The sequence below is a fragment of the Brachycentrus maculatus genome, unplaced genomic scaffold (genome assembly GCF_059751285.1).
Source record: "Brachycentrus maculatus isolate JH-2025_06_01 unplaced genomic scaffold, ASM5975128v1 h1tg000035l, whole genome shotgun sequence".
NCBI lineage: Eukaryota > Metazoa > Arthropoda > Insecta > Trichoptera > Brachycentridae > Brachycentrus > Brachycentrus maculatus.
This window is the reverse complement of record NW_028280789.1, coordinates 220,602-242,373: the sequence shown is the minus strand read 5'-3', so window position 1 is coordinate 242,373 and position 21,772 is coordinate 220,602. Positions and strand designations below refer to the sequence as shown.

The window sequence follows — 21,772 nt, the reverse complement described above, 5'->3', positions numbered from 1 at the left end:
ATAAATTTGTTTTACCGTTCTTTCCTCACTCATTCGTTCTACATGTCCAAACCATCTCAACACACCTTTCTTAATTTTATCGATAATGCTTGTCTCGGCTTTGCATTCCTTCCTTATTTCACTATTCGAACATCTATTATACATCGTTTTGTCGCACATTCTTCTGAGAGATCGGATTTCGACTGCATTCAGTCTACTTTATATTTATATATTTTACTGTGAAGTACAAATATATATATATATATATATATATATATATATATATATATATATATATATATATATATATATATATATATATATATATATATATATATATATATATATATATATATATACCAGTAGGTATACATTTACCTAAATAAATTGCTTCTAGCAATGATATAATGGAATTTAGACATATGCGTATAATTTCAAAATACAAAATTTGACACGCCTCGCCAAAATATGTCAGGATATATATGTAACACCCACGAACTCAAGGTCGCACCCATTAATTACCTTTGGACGTTTAATTTCAATACTAAAATACATTATATTATTTCACTAGTCCAGCTCTGACATTCTGTGGGCCTAGCATGTTATCGTCATCGTCACTCGTTCGTTAATCGCACGTTTTCGTTTCGCCCACGCATTAATTTCGATTAACCACGTTTTGCAGGAGCAAGTTGTTCACATTTGACGTGTGTCCAGTGTGGGAGTGAATTTCTCGGGGAAATTCGAATTTATTTAATTTAATGAAGGTAATATTATGTAAAGAAAGATCGGTAAAACAAATCTATAAGGCGAATGTAGTTGGAAATACGAGTAGAGGAAGACCGAGGAACACTAAGCATTATCAAGTATTTCATATACTAAAAAGTTGTCGTGTCAGGAGTTGGAATTATCGGCAGGTTTATAAAATGAGATACGTTAGCGTGGAAGAGCGGCGTGTTGGTTATCTAGTTTTTTTTCCTTATTTAAGAAAAATTGCCATGCGTCATTTGAAATTGAGTACAATGTCGCTCACTTGATTTACATAGTTTGATTTATAAAATCCAAGAGCTTTCACTCGTTTTGAATCTTATCGAATCGAGACTTCTCGTCCCTCAAAATCGATTGTTGCGCGGTATGATCGATAATGCTGAAATTATCCGGAGCATTGGTCTGTATGTTCCCGATAGTTACCTAAGACAGCGTCGGCATAGATTGTTTAACATTCCTATATACAGGACCAACCTGCCGACGGTTATGCCTGTAGGAAGACCTACCACTATGCTGAACAATATCACGCCGGATATGATCTGTTCCATGTGCCTGAGGGGGTATTCCCAAGCGGAATCCTACATTTTTAACAAGAGTCTTCTTGCTTACTTTTAAATTAAAAATTATAATGTATCCCTACGCTTTAAATGTTATTTGTAATGTATATATTAATTATTATTAAATCAATTAAAATTGAAATTCTAGCCAGTTTTTAATAAGAATTTCGATATTACGCATTTCTACGTCGTGTATTTTTCTCATTTTCACATCAATGGTTGAATCACAGATATAATAGTTGAGAAAGATACTATCAAAGGAAAACGTACAACTAACGAACGAAAAACGAAAGGGTTTATACTAATACATTCTTTTATATTAGCTATCTTCTTAGCATTGTATGTTTCGTCTGACAGATAATTGACACACTGCCAATACGAAATGCACGAGAAAAATTAAAGTTAAATAATTTTTCATATACCTAAAAGAAAACCTTGAGGAATTCGTACGAAGTCCCGGTGCCTTTTTTATCCAACTCACACAAGTTTTCACAAGTACGGGTATGCAACCCCGAGTGCTGCTATTCCCCCCTTTCTCTGCTAAATTGAAAATTCATACTTTTCCTCCTCCATCAAATCTACTTTATTAGGACTGATCACTCTTTATAATATATACCAGCGGTCACCAACCTTTTCGAGAAAATGGCCGGATTTATTTTTGAAAAACTTGTTTCAGTTGGTTTTTTCACCTGATAAACCAAATATGCTATTTGCTATTTATTCGATGTTTTATTTATTGATTTGGCATTAACTTTGTGCAATGACATGATGATTTACATATACAAATAAAACACTTGTATAATACCACTTATGAGTTTATTATGTAAACACGAATAGTTTAGAGAACATCTCGACGTGCCCTACGTAAAGTGCTCTAACTACATTTTTGTCAATTTTGAGATATTTGATGTACGTTATCAACTGACCGTTATCTACAAATATAAATAAACATATATATATATATATATATATATATATATATATATATATATATATATATATATATATATATATATATATATATATATATATATAAATTACGCCTAGTTTTCAGGCGTATAAAACGCTATCTACATCGAATTTTCGAAATTAACTGAACTGAACTCCTAAAACGCTAACTATGTAATTTTGACAACGTATAAAGCTTTAAAACGATTTAATACATTATTTTATCGTGTTTTTGAATGTTTAATACTTATTCAGAATTTCAGATAAAACCGTTAATTAATTTTAAAAAAATACGTTGAAAAAATCTTCTAAGCTCTCTCCTGTAAAGTAACAGATTTGCAGATAAGGTACTTTATGCAGGGGCACATTAACAAATTTAAAAAGGATGTTGATGAGAATATCTATAAATCTTGCACTAGTCGTATTTACATTAATAAAATGATTAAAGAAAACACTTGTTTTTTACCACTTGAGTTTTATTATAGACTACACGTTTCAGACTAGTTGGAGAATACAGACTAGTTATTATACAGACCTGAATGATGGAAGTTTAACTTCTGAAACATGTAGTCTATAATAAAACTCAAGAGGTAAAAAACAAGTGTTTTCTTTAATCATTGTAACATGTCTTACCACAAAGTTAATGCCGAAACAATAAATAAATTACATTAATAAACTCTAAAATGGTATTTTACTAATGGTATTTTTTTAAGTGTTTTATTTTTTATATTGAAGTTATTATTTGTTTGTCCTTTGGCTAGATTTCTAGATTGTATCAAATAAAATATATTTCTCGTTATTTGATTAAAATATAATTGTTTTAAAATGCTCACGATCTTTGTATTGTAGACTACAAGAATACATTTGGTTACTTTGGTGGTATGCCAAACGATAGTCTGGGTAATAAATTTGGGGGGACATTTTTAACTCCGCGATATTCCAGTTGAACCGAATCATAAGATCGAAGACAAATAGTACGAAAGAGGGACACACTATATCAGTGGCGGTACTTCCCTAGAAGCCCAAAAGCCCGGCTTGCCTAAAAACTACAAATAAAAATGACTAAATCTAGTCCGCCTCTGTAGTGTAATGGTCAGCACGCTCGGCTACCGTTCTGGAGGTCCCGGGTTCGATTCCCAGGGGGGTCAAATAAATATAAGTGATTTTTTCACTGTAATATTTATTCAATATTACCCTGGACTGGTACCTGAAGCGGAGGGCTGATCACCTTTCCTTCGTGTGTAAACGATCAAGATAACACTGTGTTCATATGAAGCAGTGCCCTATGCACCGTTGGTGTGCGGACAAGGGTTTTATTATTTTTATTTTATTAAATCTAGACCAAATGATTAAAAATACATAATTAATGTGTGACTGTTTTTAAATTATCTCGCGCTTGTATGATTATTAAACACTATGCATGCCATTATATGGTGATGGTACTTATTGGTAATGGTTAATATCTGAGGAAGATATTTTATTAAAGTGAACATTTTCTTTATTTGAAGGTGATGGCTATACCTTACAAAAGCTACATGTATGCATATTTTTACAATGATTACAATACATTGTTTATATTTATAATACTTTCTGGGTGCTTACTATACTGGGAATGATATGAGGTGAAGAAATTATAGGTACATCATGTATTCACGAATGTGAAAAATAATGGGCTTGCCTTACTGGTAAACCCTAGGCACGCCACTGCACTATATATAATGTCGACTTACAATGTTAAATGACCTGAACATCCCCGTGAATATGGGATGAATATCGATGAATATCGTTAACCGAATTTGTTGAACGATAAATATAGGAACTTTGTTTAGAACACTCTGCTTATCATTCATCGTTCACATTGTGCAATACCACTTTAAAAAACACTACTTCGTGACTACCGGTTTCAGAAAAATCATTCCATCACCAGGTCAAATGTAGTGAAGTGTCGGGTTGTGGTCCCGTGGTTAGTGTCGCGGACTCTTAAGTCAGAGTTTCTCGGTTCGAACCCACTCTACCACAATTTGATACCTATTTCTAATAATGAGCCGCTTAGACTCACAGAAATAGTATGAAATTTAAATATTTGTGTAAATAATAAAATATTTGTCTGCCTCCATAGTGTAATGGTCAGCACGCTCGGCTACCGTTCAGTAGGTCCCGGGTTCGATTCCCAGGGGGGTTCAAATAAATATAAGTGATTTTCCACTGTAATATTTATTCAATATTACCCTGGACTGGTACCTGAAGCGGAGGGTTGATCACCTTTCCTTCATGTGTAAAAACGATCAAGATAACACTGCGTTATATGACGCAGTGCCCTATGCACCATTCGGGTGCGGATAAGGGTTTTATTATTATTATTATTAAATAATAAAAACGCAAATATTTCTCTTTTTAAAAAACAAAATAATTATAATGAAATTGTTACAGTCTGACATTTATACAAAAAAAAAGAGTGAACACAATGTGAACGCTGAATGATAAGAAGAGTGTTATATTACCATGCCACAAAGTGAACGATGAATGATAAGGAGAGTGTTATATTACCATACCACAATGTTCACAATGCTTTTAATATACAAAATATACTTTGTTGAGTTTATTTTACCTAACCTAACCTAACCTAACCTTACCTAACCATGATGTTCGTGTGAAATCACTAAAAATAAATGTTTTTTCTCAATTTTTTGTAGCTGACAACTTGGGGCATGACCAGGGATATTTCGGGCCATGGAGGATTTGCAAGAAGCTGCTCTACAACAGGGAGAAATGCGGTACAGAAGTTGGGAGGTTCCGCCCAAATCGTAAGTATTCTTTTCTCTGTTTAAAGGTGTACTCTCAGATATACAAATTCAGTGCGCGACATTTTTTTAGAATATTTTTTTTTAAACTCTTTTCTACAAAACTCTTTTAATGGCTCTTTTGTTTTCGAAACCATATATTTATTTCGAAAAAAAACTAACAAACAAAATAAAAACGGTATTTTAACTAACTAACTAACTAACCATCACGCCGCTTCCCCGTAGGGGTAGGCAGAGAGAATAGAGCGCCACACCACTCTGTCCTTGCAAACATTCTTCGCCTCTTCCACGTTCATGCATCTCCTCATACATACCCGCCGATTGTTACGACTCCTAACCTGACCACTTTCAAGTATTTGGCACACCTGATCGTACCATGTTTTTCTCGGTCTTCCTCTGCTTCTTTTCCCGCTAACATTCGCCTCATAAATTTGTTTTACCGTTCTTTCCTCACTCATTCGTTCTACATGTCCAAACCATCTCAACACACCTTTCTTAATTTTATCGATAATGCTTATCTCAGCTAAACGGTATTTTAACTCAGGGAAACGGTATTTTAAGCAAAAAATTAAATGACGTCAAATGTTACCGGGATTTAAAGAGAATTAAATTGCGATTTATCATGTATTAGGCTTTAAAATAATATCACCAGCAATCTTTTATGCAATAATCTCCCAAAATTAAAATATACGTGTCAATGTTTAAACATTCGTAAATTGTTGCTATATTCGCAAAAAAATCCCGAATTATTCGTAACAATCGGCGGGTATGTATGAGGAGATGCATGAACGTGGAAGAGGCGAAGAATGTTTGCAAGGACAGAGTGGTGTGGCGCTCTATTCTCTCTGCCTACCCCTGCGGTGAAGCGGCGTGATGGTTTGTTACTTAGTTAGTTAAAAATATATGATTATCTCATTAACCGATCAATGTTACATTTTCAAAAGTCTTGCAATCTTATAAAAATATAAAAAATATTTATGTAAAGAAATTGTTATATTATTCTGACCCCATAAAAATGGAATCGCTAACCTTCATCACAGTAATCAAACTGATCTGATCACCTTAGGGTGAAGACTGACCGGAGCATTTCGTCGTAACATTTCGTCGTAGCGTAACGTCTGCTAGGATTTGTTCTGCGTACTGCCAGGGTTTTCGAAAATACCCGCGTGCTGAGAACTCTTTATAACTCCTTGGTGCGAAGTAGACTCGAGAGCGGCTCGATGATTTGGGGGCCACACGAGCCACAAGTACTCTCTTATGGTAGAGAAAGTCCAAAAGAAGTTTTTGAGGTATCTCTACATGAGAGAGTACGGCTATTATCCTCGGCTCTACCCGACCCAGTTTCTCCAGGGTATGCTTGGCTACAATAGTTTAGAGACTAGAAGGAATGTGTATTTGATTACGCATTTTTATCGATTGTTGCGCGGTATGATCGATAATCCTGAAATTATCCGGAGCATTGGTCTGTATGTTCCCGATAGTTACCTAAGACAGCGTCGGCATAGATTGTTTCACATTCCTATACACAGGACCAACCTGCCGATGGTTATGCCTGTAGGAAGAGCTATCGCTATGTTGAACAATATCACATTGGATATTGATCTGTTCCATGTGTCCGAAGGAGTTTTCCGAAGCGGGATTCTTCTACACCTTTAAGTCTTATTGCTTACTTTTATTATAATATATACGCCTTGAATATTGTTTGTAATGTATATATTATTTTTTTATTAAATAAATTGAATTGAATTGAAATTGAACGTAACACGTTACGATGCGAGCATTCAGGCAGTCAGTACAGCGAGCCGAGCGCTCCATCCATAGTTTCGGATGCTCGGTGATGCTCGCCGCGAGCGATGTTACAACGTTATGTTACCACGAAATGCTCCGGTCAGTCTCCACCTTTAGAGATCGTATACTAAAAAGATTGATCGTTTAAAACCCATTGTTGCAATATTTGTCTAATGTCTATTGCAGTGGCTGTCTACATAACTGGGATCGTGGGAGTGATAGGCGTGGTGACTCTGGGCCTCTTCTGCGTCTTGTCCGTGCTCCAACTGGCCATGGTGGTCTCCAAGGACAAGGTGGTCATGAAGTACTCCCCTCTGGTCATGACCAAGATGGCCTTCTCCCTCTTGGCAGGTTGGTACCTAGATTTTTTTAAATATATAATGACGTTGCATTTATTGCTTTTGCCAATATCAAGTTAATTAAATAATGTAACTTAATTATAAAATATGACAGACTTATTATTAAACTATGAATCAATTCCGTTCAATAAAAAAAAAAAACAACTAAAAGTCTGTAGATAATTGGGTTCCTGCTCGCCAGGATGAGATGTATATCTTTAGGGAGGGGAATAAGCGGGACCAGAGTTTTGAAAAATGTTGGCATTTGGTCATTTATTGGGCAATCAAAGAATATATCACTCACTCCTTTCAAGAACGTCATAAATCAAAAAACTTGATTTTTCAGGAGAACGTTTTTAAAGTTGAAAAATATAATACAATTTTTTAAAAATAAATATCAAGCCACTTACTGAACTTTTTACTATGCAACAGATCTTTTTAGGTAAAACCTGAAGGTTTTTTCTCCATTTGAAAAATATTTATTATATTTTTAAAAAATAATTAAACAATACCTTTTCTTCAAAATGCAAAAACAACATTTTCTGCCCTGTAGCGGGTAAATATTGAGTTTAAAATATGCCTCTTTTGCTGGGATATAGTACATTTTCTGGGCATTCCGAAAACATGCCCAACTCAAAATTCACGATTTTTGATTTATGACGTTCTTGAAAGGAGTGAGCGATATGGTTAAGGTCTTCCTCTTCAAAACGACACTCGCAAATGGGGGAGTCAAAGATACCAATCCTCGCAAGGTGCTCTCTCGTACAGCAATGTCCCATCCTTTCTTGTTCATTGAAATTAGATCCAGATATTGTAAGGGATATGGGTGCACATTGGTGACGACAACATGTCCTTCTCCCTCTTGGCAGGTTTGTGCCTAGGTCTATAAGACTCAAATATTGTAAGAAATGTGGGTATGACACTTTGGTGACGACAACACAGTCACAATCGTGTGCATACCCGCACAGTCTACACCCTTCTGGTCATGACGAATATGGCCTTCTCCCTCTTGGCAGGTTTGTACCTAGATTTATTAGATTCAAATATTTGTAAAGGCATAACAGAATTGAAAAAACCGGAAAAGAAGCAATAAAAGATGTAAAAAAAATAATCTTATAAAAAAATAAAAACAGTCTTACTATGAAAATAAGAAAAATAGAAATAAAAAGATAAAATTCAAACATTTATCAAAGAATTTCCAATAAATTCCAATATAAAGCGTCAAATGGCAACTGGCAAGCTCAGTTGTGTTGTTTATCTTATATAATGCAAAAAAGTGGAAACACGCGAGCAGTGCTCGGGTTGGCGCGCTACATGTATACATACGCCGCCCGCAACACACTGCTTGTTCAAAAGCACTGAGCAAGCATGGTTAAACCCTTGTATAAGACCACTTTTAAGTTTATTAATGTAAACACGACTGGTTTCAAGAACTTCGGATGTTCCCATCCGCAGGTGAAAATATAAGTAACCTTATCCGCACCCCAATGATGCATAGGGCACTGCATCATATAAACGCAGTGTTATCTTGATCATTAACATGAAGGAAAGGTGATCAGCCCTTCGCTTCAGATACCAGTCCAGGGTAATATTGAATACATATTAGAGTGAAAAAATTACTCATATTTATTTGACCCTCCCTAGGAATCGAACCCGGGACCTCCAGCTCGGTAAAATCGAGCGTGCACTACGGAGGCGGACAAATATAAACGTATTGAAAACTCAGTTTTCAGAATTAGCTTTGTAGAATAACATATTAATTGAATTTATTAATGTAAATAATGACTAGTTTCGAGAACTACGATATTCCAAAATTTGTTTTGTTCACCATGTGAAAACATCTGTAGTTCTCGAAACTAGGCATGTTTGCATGAATAAACTCAAAAGTGGTGTTATACAAGTGTTTTATTCTTAAATCTTAGTGTCGGGTTGTGGTCTCGTGGTTAGTCTCGCGGACACTCAAGCCAGAGTTTCTCGGTTCGAACCCGCTCTACCACAATTTGATACCTATTTCTAATTATGAGCCGCTTAGGCTCACAAAAATTGAAATATTTGTGTAAATAATAAAAAAACACAAATATTTCTCATTTTAATTTTAAAAAATATAAGTTTATTTTAATTATCTTGTTATTCCACCAAGTTAATGCCAAATCAATAAATAATATGGATCTATTAGCATTCACCTTTTAACATGCCTCGTTTTTAGAGGAAAATTTTGTGTCTCATCCGATCATGCGAACATCACAGGAAATCTTGCGGAAAGTCATGGAAAATGCTATAAAACGGTCACAAATGTGTATCATTACTGGCGGCAACCGCTTGACGGATATCGTATTTTCCACTTGAAATTGCAAAGGTCCCAATAAAGATTGTCATCGCTCAAAATCTGTTCTAAAAATTTATTTTTCTTCTTCTTCTCCGTCTTATTCCTCATTGCTGAGGGTTGTGACCCTTGCAGAAGCAATGACTCTTCTCCAGTTATCCCTTGACTGCGCTGCACGTAGCGCTCCAACCATTGAGGTGCCTGCTGCTGCCTTAATTAAACAATGATTAATTTTGCGCCACCTGTATTCAATTTTCTTTTTTTATTTCAGCTTTGCTGTCGATTGTGGCAGCCGGTCTATTTGCCATACAGATAGACGACAGAGATACGAACGGGTTTATCATAGAAAGAGGAGAAGCATTTTACATACAAGTATGTTGTTCTTTTATACTTTTAACTTGTATTTTTTTAGATTGGCAGTGACAGGGACATTGAATGCTTTTAAATGTAAATTCACAGTAAAATCGTGATACTTATGTACAATTTTGTTTCTCATTTTCTATAATTTTTGCAACTCAGTTGATATACCAAAGAACTTGCTTTGCAAGATCTGTCAGGAAGCCTAGATGCTTCTGTATCAGATCTGGGAATGCGGTGGACAGCTTTCAATGTTCTTTATACATAGGTAAATGTGTTATTATTTTGTGCGCAGCTTTTAGAAAGGTGTTTTGAGATGGTTTGGACATATGGAACGAATGAGTGAGGAAAGAACGGTATAACAAATTTAGCAGGCAAATATGGTTGGAAAAAGGAGTAGAGGATGACCGAGGAAAACTTGGCACTCTCGGGTATATCAAACACTTGAAAGCGGTCGGATCAAGAATGGGAATAATTGGCGGGTATGTATGAAGATATGTATGAATGTGGAAGAGGCGATTTTTATTATTTTACTTTTTCCCAAAGACAGAGTAGTGCGTCGTTTTATTCTCTCTAAGGGCGCATTATTGTCATTTGTATTTTGTATATGATGAAACAAAAAATATAGAAAAAATATAAAAAATAAAGAAGTATGTAACGTAAACCTCCTCTACGTCGCAATCGACCCTTCGGGGTCTATATAGACGGCTTTAAGAAAATTTGTGTCGAACGAAAGTGGCTGCGTTCACTTTGAGTTTTATGGCACTTTTTTCAGATTATTTTTTTCGCTTTTCAGATTCTAGCCATAATACTGAACAGCGTCCTGTTCGTGATGTCCATATACGACACGCTCTTCTCCCGGCGAGAGGGCGGCGACCCCACGATGGTCCAGGCAGCTGTGGGACCAGACGGGACCACCATCAACAACCCTGGATTTAGGGACGGCCTGCGGAGCGGTAAGGGACACATTAAATGCTCTTCTTCATCTATGTTGAGATGTTAACATGAAAAAATAACTTAATAATAATATAAACAACTAGATTTTGAACGAGGATTTGGACGTCCCCAAAATGTTGTGAATAAGATGATAAGTGGTTAAATTATAATCTTGATTAAAATTGAATATCATCTCCCAGTATGTAAAATAATTTCATTAATAAAATACATTTTCCTTAATTTCAGTTAATTATTCTTATCATTATTTCTCCTCTCTCTATCTCTACCTATATCCTTTTTATATTTTTATTACAATGTATTTTGTCTGTAAGAGCCAAAATCACTCTCAAAAAGATAGTGAAGGCTTTTAAAAAATCCCATCTCAGCCTTGCATTCTTATTTCATTTCACCTTTGGAACAAAATAATATAATATATTTTCTTATATGTAGTATGTTAAACCTGATATTGTGGTATGAAGAACCCAACGGCCCCTCATACTGGAAGTCCTGAAGAGGAGAAGGTGGACATGGTTGGGACATGTCCTTAGAATGCCACCTGAGAGCATCAACCCCTCATGTTAAAAAAAAAATAGTAAAATAATTTTTGTTTTCTGATAGTCAAGTATTTATTTTATTTTATATTTACACTATTATTCTAGTTCTACTTATAATACCTATACCCTTATACCCTTTACTATGACCTAAATTATATTGTATACCCACACACAGGCCATGCCTTTGTGGGATATTTTTTTGTATTTATATTTATATTTTATTCATATTTTTTGTATTTGAATTTATGACATGTAATGCAAAAAAATGTAAAATAAAAATGTCTCTTCTTCCAACCTCGAGGATTCCGGCGCCCCGGAAGGCCGCTGATAACCATTCACCGACTATACTCAGCGGACTGACCTAGGGGTGACTTGAAGACATCTCGTGTTGGCCATATGCTCCAACTATTATATTCTCTTGCTAATGCAGGTTGTTCTTCTCTTCCAGGAGTATCTATGACGGATTCTTCGGGCAAGCCATACAACTACAATGGGCATGGCAGCGTGGTGTCCATGAACACCACCGCCACCACCGTGACGTCACTGAGCGCAGATGGGTCGTCCGTGATCGCCGCGCGCTCACCGCTGCGCTCCTCCCTGAAGAAGCCAAGGCCACCGCGCGAGGAGGGTCAGCCGCCCGGGCTGGGGATTCATAATCCAGGTATAATGGATACTTTTATGATTGCAAACTTTTTCTTCTTTGTTATATATTTTTCTTCTTTGTTGTATAAAATGCTTTGTCCGTCTCTGTAAGGTAATGGTCAGCATGCTCGGCTACCATACTGGAGGTCTCGGGTTAGATTCCCAAGGGGGAGTCAAATAAATATAAGAGATTTTATTCAATACTTCTCTGCACTGGTACCTGAAACGGAGGGCTGATCACCTTTCTTTCATGTGTTGAAGATCGAGATATTACTGCGTTTATATGATGCAGTGCCCTATGCACCATTGGGGTGCGGATAAGTTGCATAAAAACAAAAACAAAAACAGTAACAATATTTTTTTCAATATATCAATAAATTGCCAATGAAACAGATTTTCACTGTGTTCAATGTTATCATTCAATCAATATTTTGACAATAAAAACAAAAATATGTTACATCATACTCTACTTTTACACACACACATACACACACACACACACATACATATAAATTTAGATTTTTTCTTAGTTATAATATCGCTGGTTAAATGCCAAAGGGCCACAATGCAAAAAAAATTAACCCTTTATTCCGAAAATGGTGTCTAAATCATCAACATTTTCATATTTGAAAGACACCCATGATTCTAGCGTTAGTAATGGCCCTCACTCACCCTTATATAACTAACTAACTAACTAACCATCACACCGCTTCTCCGCAGGGGTAGGCAGAGAGAATCGAACGCCACACACCTCTGTCTTTGCAAACATTCTTCGCCTCTTCTACATTCATGCATCTCCTCGTACATACCCGACGATTATTACGACTCCTGACCCGGCCGCTTTCAAGTATTTGACATACTTTTGTGCCAAGTTTTCCTCGGTCTTCCTCTTCCTACCTAATATAATAATTTTTAATTTTCCTGTACATGGATTTTTCTAAACATTCTCATTTCATCCTTCTTTTGCCAATTCTGTTGTGTTTTCATATATAAGTATTTCTACTAGCGCTCCATTATGAACTTGGTAGTAAAACGGTTTTTACAATATGTCTTAATTGAGTCTTTTTGTTCTATGCATTCATGTGGAAACAGATTACCGTGGTAAGTTATATTTTGTTGGTGTTATATATATATTTGCAACTTTTACTGATTTTAATTTGTGTATATAGGAATATGTGATGACATAAGTGAAGAAGCTTAGAGTAAAGAATATCACTGCTATATGAGACAGGAAACGGAGGTGATACATTGGTAGGGGAATAAAAAAGTAGAAATGGCACATTTTTCCATGTTCATCTTTATCTGTGTTGACATATCTCTCACTCCTTTCAACAACGTCATATATCAAAAAACTTTTTTTAGTAGATCATTTTTAAAGTTAAAAATATAATAAAATGTTTTTAAAATAAATATCAAGCCACTTATTGAACTTTTTACCGTGCAACAGATCTTTTTATGTAAAACCTGAAGGTTTTTTCTCCATTTGAAAAATATTTAGTTTATTTAAAAAAATAATTAAACAATACCTTTTCTTCAAAATGCAAAAGCAACACTTTCTGCCCTGTATCGGGTATACATATATACACGGGTATGCGTATATATATATATATATATATATATATATATATATATATATATATATATATATATATATATATATATATATATATATATATATATATATATATATATATATATATATATATATATATATATATATATATATATACGCAATCAAATGTGTAGAGATGTTTACAAAACAATGTGTTTCAATTTTTTTTCTTGTTTTTCTTCCAGGATATTCGGGACACTCCCCGACATTATCCCGCAACGGCAGCCAGAAGAAGGTGAGAATTCAAACTCACAGCACTGAGGTTTGATACTGGAGACAAATATTTATTGATCAGAGAGTTGAGACCAACTTCTGAAAAGGGATAAGTTTTTTAAAAAAAACAATGGACCATTACAAAAATGGCAGTGCAAATGGTGTCTGTGAAATGTATAGACGTAAAAATATTAATAAAAATAAAGCGCGAGTCTGTTTATAGAAGAATTTGAAAAAAAGAGTGAATATTTTTAAGAGACTTGAAGAAGATTGTGTTTGATGTTAAGGACAATGTGTGGTTCCAATTTGATCATTTATATACATATATGTATATTACTATTATGTGAATTATTGTAAACAGTTACAAAATGTCAGTAATGAAAAATATGCTTACTGGCGTTTTTTTGCTGATCGTAGTCAATTGAATTTCTTACAAATTCTGTCGTTATTATGATTTTTTAATCAGTGTTTTGGATATTAAATACAAAGCCGCATTATCAGTCAGTAATTTGTAATATAATTATCTCATGTAATAAGAATTTTACATGCATTCATGAAGGTATTATTTGCCTACTAAGAATCTCACATGTATTCATGAAGGTCTTAATTTCTTACTTATAATCTTACATGGATTCATGAAGGTCTTACTTGCTTATTAAGAAATTCAAATGCATTCAAAAAGGTCTTACGTTTTTTACTTTTGCATGATATTAATATGTTATATATTTTTATTTTACAACAGACTGAATTCTAATTTCAATAGGAATGTCTTGATAATTTTTACTGTAAATACATAGATACGTATAATCTCATATATGCATTTATCTATGAGTTAAAACATATATACGAGTTTACATGTATCTGCGAGTTAACAAGTTTCTATGAATTAACATGTATCTATGAATTTACATGTGTCTATGTGTATCCACAAGTTTACATGTTTCTACGAATAAACTTGTATCTACGAGTTTACACGTATCTACGATTTTACACGTATCTACGAATTTTACATGCATCTATGAGTTATCGTGTATCTATGATTTAACATATATTTACAATCATATCTATAAGTCAACTTGTGTCCACGAGATAACATGTAACTACAAATTTACACATAACTAAAGTTTATTTATATCTCAGATTATATATATATGTATGTTTCTGTAAATTCACATGTATCTACGAATTTACATGTATCTATGAGTGTTTAGGATATAAATATTTATTATGAACTCTCGGAGCAATTAATATAAATGAAATCTAAGATAAATTATCATAATATGCGATATTATGCTTCCTGATATCTAGTGTATGTAGATTTTTAATAATTTTAATAAAATGTTTATAATGGCAGCCGATATAATAATATTTTTTGTTTTAAATGCAATTTTTTCAGTCAGTTTATCTATTTTAATAAGAATTTCATTAAATGTTTTTAAAAATATATATTGGTGTGTTATCTTACAAATTTGAGCATCTTTTTCTCTGCCTTTGTGGTGCAGTGGTTTACTTCTTATACTACTGTGTGTAAGATCGTGGATTTGATTCCGAAATGGGTCAACCATCAGTCACAGCGTTCACTACATGTCATTGGTTGGTTTAAGTGCTTTATGTACATGTGTGCAAAAGGGTTAATGAATAAATAGTAATAATAATAACATTTATCACTTAAACCAGCCGATGACTGGTCTTGAGCCCTGTAAATGTTCATTTCTCAAAAAAAAAATGTCATTTTAATGAACGAAAATTTGGACACACTCAAAGTGTTAGAAAAAATTCAACCCAGTCGATAAAAACAGAAAAAATGCTGAAATGGATTAAAGTAGCAGTTTTTCTTTTGTAATTGTTAGAAAGGTTTCATTGGTAATCTAAATCCTGATTTTCGGGACCCCAACCCTGTTGCGTTTGCCGCCACCATGAATCATGTATATTTTCGACAAAAATTATCAAGTTTTATCATTTTGACTTTTTGTATTTTTTTTATTATTTTTTATACTTTTTGTAGCTCTGAAAAAGAGGTTAAATATAATTATCGTTTAATTGGAAAAATAATTCTAACATTTACGGAAAAACTGCTCCTTAAAATTTTTTATGTATTTTCAAAATGGCAACTGGCCTATTTGGTTGGAAAAATCAAAAGATGGCAGTAGTATGGAATAAACGGATAAAATTTTCTCTTGAAAATATATTTTCCAAAAATATTAAAATTACCAAACTCAAATTCGAATTGTTTATCATGGCACTAAGTGTGGCAATACCATAAAAAAACATAGTTTGTTTTATTGTTTTCAAATATTTAAAAATGTTTTTCCCTTGTATAAATCAAAATTATTTTTCGTGTTTTTATTTGAGAATAAACGATGATTAAAAATCTTTAAAGTTTTACAATATATGTATAAAGTAGATAAACACTTGCATAAGACTACTTTTGAGTTTGTTAATGTAAACGCAACTAGTTTTGAGAACTACAGATGTGTTCATCAACAGGTTAATATACAACATTAGTTTGCACTTTTTCAAGTCAATGAGAACATCTGTAGTTCTCGTAACTAGTCATATTTACATTATAAATCTCAAAAGTGGTCTTATATGAATGTTTCATTTTTATATTGAAATGGGTTTTGGTGTATTAATTGTTTACATTCCGGTATCACCAAAATGTGTAATTGAAATAAGTGGATTTAATTGCAATTTGCAATGCACATAAGAATTATTGGAATGCTTAATTAAGTTTTATTATATTATACATGTCTTTTCGAAAAAAAATCTTTATCATTGTACCTATTTGCTAATTCTAGATTTAAGAATCTCCACTCTTAGAGTAAAATATTTATAAAATATTGACTAATGTAAAATTATTTTATAAAATTGTGCCAGATGTGTTTGTATTTCATCTTTAATGATATATTAGTTTTGGTAATTCATTGATGTATCGTCGCTCGGCATGTAAAACCGCGTATGTGACAAAAAACAAAATGTTCAGGAGAGCGAAAAAAGTTATTGACATATTCGCGGTGTTGCAGTAAAAACAACATACGTTGTGTTACATTTTGCCCTTAAACATGACGATTCATACAAAATATGGATATTCTGAGTATAACATAACAATCGAATGGCATTAAAAAGTAACTTTTAAAAAAATGTCAAATTCGCAGTATTGCATGCCGAACGATGATATGCAATGATCTTGGATTCCTTTCGCAAGCGAGTGGTTAATTAATAGATTTAGAAGTATGGCTATCAGTAGAGAAATTTGTGAATTTTGTAAGTATGTACTGTGAAGGGTACATGTCATATCACATCTGATCATGATGTATGTATCATATAAGAATATTTTTCGCAAGTTTTTGATGTTACATCATTATATCGCTGGTTAAATGCCAAAGGGCCACAATGCAATAAAAAATTAACTCTTTATTCCAAAAATGGTATTTAAATCGTCAACATTTTCACGTTCGAAAAAGACACCCATGATTTTAGCATTAGAAATGGACATTTCTAACGCTAGAATAATGGGTGTCTTTTGAATGTGAAAATGTTGACGATTTTAATACCATTTTTGGAATAAAGACTTTAATATTTTTTTACGTTGTGGCTCTTTGGCATTTATTTAACTAGCGATATGTACATGCGTCATTTTACAAGTAAAATTAGAATATAAATCTGGAATCATTATCTGATTTGAGAAATCTCATCTCCAAAGATTTTGGGATATGAATTTTCAAAAACAATAATAAGCAAGTCTGTATGATACAAATTTTGATGCCTTACCTATGAAAATAACAAATATTTTTAATATTTTAAATAATTCAATCACTTTGATGACTATTTATAATATGTACGTAATGAAAGCACAATCATTAACAGTTTTATACCAAGTTTTTTCATGTTTATATTATATTGCAATTTATTGTTTTCCGCCTCCGTAGTGTAATGGTCAGCACGCTCGGCTACCGTTCTGGACATCCCGGGTTCGATTCCCAGAGATGGTAAAATAAATATAAGTGATTTTTTCACTCTAATATTTATTCAGTATTACCCTGGACTGGTACCTGAAGCGCACCCCAATGGTGCATAGGGCACTGCATCATATAAACGCAGTGTTATCTTGATCATTTACACATGAAGGAAAGGTGGTCAGCCCTTCGCTACATGTACCAGGGTAATACATATATTGAATAAATATTAGTGTGAAAAAATCACTTATATTTATTTGACCACCCCTGGGAATCGAACCCGGAACCTCAGGAATGGTGGCGGAGCGTGCTAACCAATAAATACACTACAAAGTTATAATGGCATTTATTTGCCACATCAGAGATGTAGAGTGAAAATCGGGACTTTATAAAAACAACGGAAAAAAAACTTATGTTATATTATATCAATTTCCTAATTTCATACCTCAAACCTGGTGAACAAGGTATTATCTTTTAGGTATCATTAGTTATATATTATTTAACTACAAAAGTCAAGCTTTTAATTTGACTCTAATAACTGACCAATATGCATACTAATCTTGTATTATGTAAAAAAATATATATGTTATTTTAAGGAATTGGCATTCATAGGCAGCTACAATGCTTTTTTAGGAAAAATAAATAGGTAGTAAACTAGCATTCATATCCCAGATAAAGACTTTTGGCATTTTTCATTATAATATACAGGGTGGCACAAAATGAATCACCCTATAAGAAGATGTTATGATTTTGGCAAACGGCGTCGTGCGTCAATCATATTTGACATTTGCGAACTGGACAGCTGCAGTTTACAATCAAATCATAACCGTACAGGAGAAAGTGACCAACTTACAAAACGTAGAATGTTCAGGAGGGCCATGTAAGTCACTTTTGCTTGGCAAGAAAATAAACATCAACATAGTTAGTCATTTTTAACAAGCCAATATATTACCAATATATTAGGTATTGTCCGCCTCCGTAGTGTAATGGTCAGCACGCTCGGCTACCGTACTGGAGGTCTTGGGTTCGATTCCCAGGGAGGGTCGAATAAATATAAGTGATTTTTTCACTGTAATATTTATTCAATATTACCCTGGACTGGTACCTGAAGCGGAGGGCTGATCACCTTTCCTTCATGTGTTAATGATCAAGACAACACTGCGTTTATATGATGCAGTGCCCTATGCACCATTGGGGTGCGGATAAGGGTTTGAATGAATGAAAAATGAAAAAATATATTACACTTCTAAGTTTTAAATCCTTTGGTATTTTTTTCAGGGCAATATTAAGCTAGTAAGATATCAAATAGTCAATGATCACGTTTTTGTAAAAAAATGCACTTGGTCACTTTGTCCTGTATGACTACGAAATTGATAAAACGTGCACAAAACTGCATTAACATGCAAAAAAAAATGCAAATAAATGCTGTTTATACTGTTTATTTATTCAAACACACTCCACTTTGTAAAAAAAATCCTTTTAATTACCCTAGCAAAAAATATTATTTGGATTTCTCTGACCGCTGTCCACACCCAAACGGTGCATAGGGCACTGCATCAAATCAACACGGTGTTAACTCAATCGGGAGTATTACAAAGGCAGTCCTACCCTCTGCATTCTTAGATAATTTGACTAAAATGTAATGTTTTTGCTGCTCTAAGGTATTAAAGATTTTTTAAAAGTAAAAATATATATGGGAGTTCATAGCAATGTTTAATGTAAGAAAATCTCTATCGCATTTAAGATGCTAATTTTATGTTAGATTTTATAAAATGTCTTTGATTTTCGTAAAATGTATGTTTTTATTATTGAATAACGCACATATCCATTAAGTCCTTAGAGTTTATTTACAAAATAAAGATGATTTTAATTTATGAAATGCATTAGAATAAATATTCCGTCCAACTGCAACTTTATTATTTCGTTTAAGAGTGTAATTATTCATTTTATTGTTATGTTTTGTTAGTAGCGATAAGATTTGTTCATATATTGTAAGGTTTTTTTGTTTAGAGAATTTGTGTTGTATCGTAAGTATTTGATGATTGTAAAATGAATGATTTACGATGAAAACTATTTAATAAGATGGACGTACAGTGATGTCTCGCATAATAATATAATAATAAAACCCTTATCCGCACCCCAATGGTGCATAGGGCACTGCTTCATATAAACGCAGTGTTATCTTGATCGTTTATACATGAAGGAAAGGTGATCAGCCCTCCGCTTCAGGTACCAGTCCAGGGTAATATTGAATAAATATTACAGTGAAAAAATCACTTGTATTTATTTGGCCCCCCTGGGAATCGAACCCGGGACCTCCGGAACGGTAGCCGAGCGTGCTGACCATTACACTACGGAGGCAGATGAAATATGTAATGTATGCATAATAAAATGTCTCGCATAATAGGAGAACTTAATCATTACAGAATCAAGTTCGTAACGGGAAAAGCATTTTCCCATAACAATACATGATCTTATTTATGGAAGACCGAGAAAAACTTGGCACGATCAAGTATGTATCTATCATGGACAACGTCACCTAGCCATGCCTTCGAATCATGTTATCTTTCTGTAGCATCCGTGAATTTTTTTGGTCTCCCTCTAGATGTCTTTCGAGGAAGATCCATGGCGATTGCCTGGTTCACAGTATGTTCAGGTTCTCTTCGTTCAATGAGCCCATATTATCTCAATTGACTTTGCTCTACCTTACTATTGATGTCTGTTACACCCAGGCTGCCTCTAATGCATGAACTCTTTATTTTGTCTCTAAGGGGCACTCCAGCCGACTATTTAAGCATTCGCATTTCAGCAATTTCTAGTTGCCTAGAGTAGGTGTTATACATCTTCCAGCATTCGGAGCCATAAAGAAGTGCGGATCTGACAATTTTTTGGTAGACTTTTCCCTTTAGTTTGGCTGGCATTTTTTCAACAGTATCTAATTAACTATACATGATTTTTTTTAAATCATTATGTAGCATAAAATATGGTACTATAATTTTAAAAAGATAATCATGTTTTTTTATAATCAAAACCAAGGTTTGCAGGGTCAAATCCTCTTGTTTCATCCTTTGCTTCTTGGCTGCTGGCTTCTTGAACAACCTTTCCATGGTTGTCTATTTCTCCCTCTTCTTTAACACCTGCTGGAAAAAAAACAGTCAAGGGTATCATTGTAGAGATGGTTGATCTTTTTGGTCTCAGTTGAGTTTGGATAATGAGTGTTGGTAAACTCCTGAACCTCTCACCATTTAACCAGGATATTGTGCGTAAAGTTCATCTGCTGTCCATTGTGTGAAACATAGTTTGTTGTGTGAGTCGCGTGATGAACAAACAAAAGTTTTTTGTATACACCATTCATTATGCGAGGCATCACTGTGTCCAATCCATAAGTACGCTTTCTTCTCAAGAGTTCAATATAAAATTTATCTGAAAGATAACTAGAGAATATCTGTTTTAGTCAAAGCCTGAAGCTTACATCCTTAGGAGGATCTAAGGATTTGACTAGACAATCTTAGAAGAGACTCAAAGTATGTAACTTAAACAAATGATGGAAAATTTGTCTCCGACACAACATCTTAAAGGAATCGATTTCTAGGGCTTTTATAGTCCATTTATTGCTGTTTCTATCAATATTTTACACAGGATTATATAACACATTTCGCTAAATATGCATTTTTAAAATAACCATAGCGTATTTTATGGACTATAAGATGTTACGGACTATAAGACACACCTTAATTTTTAAGCATTTTTTTTAAAACATGATATTTATCAAAATGTAATTGCCTCATAATCTTGGAGTTCTCGTGAAATCCTTGGCAGAGTGGGGGGTGTTTGTCTCAGAAAACATTTCATTACACAATTTTAATGTGTTTTTGGAATTGGACAGGTCATGTGACACGTATGTCTGAGGATAGGTAGAAGAAAAACGTTCTTGACTGGAGGCCTAGAACTAGACGCAGAAGCGTGGGTAGGCCCCAGACAAGATGGTCCGATGACATTAAGA

The 21,772-nt window shown here is 33.9% G+C and overlaps 1 protein-coding gene across 2 annotated transcripts in view; it reads left to right on the top strand.

The window, feature by feature from the left end:
* Positions 1 to 15,867, top strand: part of LOC148312705 (uncharacterized) — an 82,859-nt gene extending 66,992 nt beyond the window's left edge. Inside the window, exons 3-8 of one of the 2 annotated variants that reach the window (XM_088274725.1) lie at positions 4,943 to 5,053; positions 7,025 to 7,189; positions 9,771 to 9,871; positions 10,653 to 10,812; positions 11,795 to 12,007; positions 13,786 to 15,867. In XM_088274725.1, coding sequence (XP_088130851.1) covers positions 4,943 to 5,053; positions 7,025 to 7,189; positions 9,771 to 9,871; positions 10,653 to 10,812; positions 11,795 to 12,007; positions 13,786 to 13,868 — 833 coding nt within the window. In that variant the 3' untranslated portion in view covers positions 13,869 to 15,867. The remainder of the gene's footprint in view (positions 1 to 4,942; positions 5,054 to 7,024; positions 7,190 to 9,770; positions 9,872 to 10,652; positions 10,813 to 11,794; positions 12,008 to 13,785) is intronic. The other variant, XM_088274734.1, reaches the window with a different exon arrangement.
* The last annotated feature ends 5,905 nt before the right edge of the window (positions 15,868 to 21,772 follow it).